The sequence below is a fragment of the Hydra vulgaris genome, chromosome 07 (genome assembly GCF_038396675.1).
Source record: "Hydra vulgaris chromosome 07, alternate assembly HydraT2T_AEP".
Classification (NCBI taxonomy): domain Eukaryota; kingdom Metazoa; phylum Cnidaria; class Hydrozoa; order Anthoathecata; family Hydridae; genus Hydra; species Hydra vulgaris.
The window spans coordinates 41089161-41092753 of record NC_088926.1 but is presented as its reverse complement, the minus strand read 5'-3'; the positions used below and the strand labels follow the sequence as shown (position 1 = coordinate 41092753).

Genomic DNA, 3593 nt, shown 5'->3' with positions numbered 1-3593 from the left:
ATTGTCTAGTTCTAAAAGCAACTGGAATTGTTGCTTTAGATGCTATAATACTTAAAAGTTCATTTTGTTGTGCTAGAGCTGGTTGTACATGCGGCATAAACAATGTCACTCTTTGGAGGTCTACTTTTCCAGCAGCTACAGTAGCTCCTCTAAAAATAGCATCATCATCAGATTTTCTAGTAAGAATTATTGTATGTTTAAATCCATAAATAACTTTATCATCACAGAATCCGAAGATGTGTTTTAAAGGTACGCAAAATGAAAATGTACCTTTTGCAGTTGGTTTTTGAATCAAGTATCCTTGTCTTGCTGCAAATCCGGTGTTTTCTGCAATGACTGCTGTTGTTGCTGAATCTTTATACCATAATTGATTCAACCCTTGAACTAATTGATAATCGTTCGGGTATTTAAGCATTCCTAACATTGTAGTTGCTTGTCCAGGATTAAAAACTACTTCAATATCTTGATTAGATAATTGATAAGATATTTGACTAAATAGATACATAATGCCATTATTTGTAAGAGCTACTGCATCTGCATTAGCATAAGCTGTATTATCAGCTTTAAGAAGTCTTCCTTCAAACAATAGATATGCATCAGATGGTACTGAATATAAATCGGATTGTTCAATATTTATTATAATATTTCCAGTATTATTTAGATTAGGACGAGATGCTGGATCATAATCTCAATAATAATATTTTTCAATCAATTCATCTACAATTGGTGTTTCTGTAATATTTAAAATTGATTGAGAAGTTGTCATTTTTTATATAATAGAAAAAAATTTTTTTATATACTCCGAAGACCTCTCCCTTTTTTAACTATATCCTCTATTCTAATAGCATTCTTACGTGATAGCTTTACTCCGCTTGAGCCTTTCAGACCATTTCCATTAATTATATTATTTAAATTTGTTACTGCTTCATCTCCTGACTTTGCTTATTTTGATAATATATCCTCACTTTTTTTACTAAGATTTACTTTTGGAGCTACTTTATTAATTAATTTATTTCCTTTTCGAATTGTAGCATTTTTAGCAGCTTCTATTGCTGATATAGATAGCTCTTTTCCTGCTGTTTTAGCAGCAGTTACTGCAGTTTTTCCTAAATCAGTAGCTGCAAGCTTTTTAATTATAGCTGATGATACTTTTGTTACATTTGATGCTGCTGCTCGTCTAAAAATTTCTCTTAAAGTATCAAAAAATCCACTACCACCAATAACATGTTTTTTCAAAAATCTTTTATTTTGAACAATAATCATTTTTAATTAGGGAAAATTTTTTTTTATATTGCAAGAGTATTCTGTATTGCTTCATACTTACCCTTACTTAATACACCTTGTCTTAATAATTCATCGCTAATTGCAACAGCTTCATTTCTTGATGAGCTATTACCTGCTTCCCATGCAGCTATACGTAACTCAAGCATCTCAACTAGAGCATTAGGATCACTAGGAAGAATTACAGTTTGTATTCTTGTTTTTTTAACTCCAGTTCCATATTCAAGTTTTTTCTTTGATAATATAGGAGTTCTTATATCTTTCCAAATTGGAGATATTAACTCATTATATTTTTCACTTCTAGATGATCTTACTTTACCTTTATCAGTAGTAAGGGCATCTGTATTTAATAATATTTCTCGATAATTTTTAAGATCTTCAGTACTATATACCTCTTTTTTAGGTTTAAACTTTGTTACTAATTCCCAAAGACCTGGTGTACCATCATATATGTTTCCATCAACATTTATATCATCATTATTAATTGTAATTGGTTTTTTACCAATATTTAGTTCATCTCCATTTGAATGTATTCCAAATACAGGATCTGTAGACTTTTTACTTTTTGTATACAATCTAAGATAATTTGTTGCAATTTTTCCAAAATTCAAAATATTTGGTCTTTCAGGAACTTCAGTCCCTTTATCAAAAGGAAGTAGGTCCGAAGGACCCATGCGAAGTAGGTCCGAAGGACCCATGCGAAGTATAGCAAGATCCTTTTCAGGATTTGAAAAAGTGAGTGCTAATTGATCTTTCAAATTAGATATACTATTATTTATTCCAGATTGACTATCAGATAAAGGGTCTATATAACTTTGATAAATCCATCTGTAGGTTATATTCACCCACCTTTTCAGCAATATTATCTTGTTGTACTTTTTTCTTAAGATAAATGAATTCTTTTACAAGTTGATCTCTTTTATTAGGATCTGTAAATTTAAACAACGACATTTTTATATATTTAAGAAAAAATAAAACACATAACATAAAAGATGTTATGTGTTTTTAATTTTTATAAATAATATCTTTTATTTCAAAATCACTATAATTAATATCAATATTTTCTATCGGATTAAATATTAAATCAGACAATAGTTTGCTTCTTGTAAATTTTTTTTCTTTAAGATTACAATCTAAATTATATACATATCTGTCAACTAATCTACATTTTTCTTTCTTACTAATATTTTCCTATTCTTTATATGATTCTTTAATCATATTTTCAACATTACCATTATCTTTATAATATTTAAACTGAATAAGATAATATAGCTTATCTCTAGCTTCATCACTATACTGAGTAGGTATTTTAAAGTTACCTCCATCAGTAATTAGCATATTATTTCTTATAAAGCCTGCTTCTCTAAATACTTATTTTTCTAAATACCTTTTTTTATTCAAATCATTTTCACGCTTGCTACATTCTAAAAAGAAAGGGTAAAAGTAAAACATATTTTTAATAACAAGAAAGAATTTACTTAAGTTATTTTCTTAATATTTTCAGATTTATTAAATCTCATTTGTAATAGATTAATTGCCTCCTCTCTTCCTTGATTAATCAACGATATTTTAGTTTGTTCATTAATATCTTTTTTATTTTTTGATCTAATATCTTCAAGCATAACTTTAAATTTTTCAAATTCGCTAAGTATCAGCTCAAATTCTTTATCATCTATTTGTCCGTCTACTAAATCTTTAGAAATATGATCCATTATTGTATTTAATTTTGAATTTGCAAGTATTTTAATACTTTCATGTTTTTGTGCTTTTAAACTTAATTTTTTATTAACTTGCCCTCCTATCAATGAAAGAGCTCCGATTGCTAATGCTGCTCCTTCGCATGCAATAGCTACTGGTGTTGCTACTATTGTAGCTAAAAAACCAATACCAACAGTTCTAAGTGCCATTGTACTTCCAATTAATGCAACATCAACTGCGGAAATTATTTTTATTGCTTTATTATACTTTTTACTTAATGTAGATTTTTTTTCTCTCTCCATTTCAATTTCTTTTTGAATTTCACTTATTTTATTCAAACGGTATACAGTAGCACTTACTTGAGTTTCTATTTCAGTATATTCGTTTCGTAAAGACGGATATAATTTATTTATATTAGATTTAGCTAAATACTCCATTTTATAAAGGAAATAAAAAATTTTTATAATAAATTAATAAAGCATAAACTATCTCCTTTATTAATTGTTACATCTTCAAATGAATTATTTTTAATGATAATAACGATATCATCTACAGACTCTGATATAACGGAATTTTGTAAACATAACAATTTTAATTTAAGTTCATTTTTAAGT

At 27.6% G+C, this 3593-nt stretch overlaps 1 protein-coding gene across 1 annotated transcript; it reads right to left on the bottom strand.

Moving 5' to 3' along the window:
- Nucleotides 1-1286: 1286 nt before the first annotated feature.
- Nucleotides 1287-2619, bottom strand: LOC136082799 (uncharacterized). The gene is made up of 2 exons (XM_065802223.1): nt 2514-2619; nt 1287-2086 (listed from the first exon to the last, which is right to left on the bottom strand). Exons 1-2 carry the CDS (start codon nt 2617-2619, stop codon nt 1287-1289), a joined length of 906 nt encoding a protein of 301 aa, XP_065658295.1.
- Nucleotides 2620-3593: the final 974 nt, after the last annotated feature.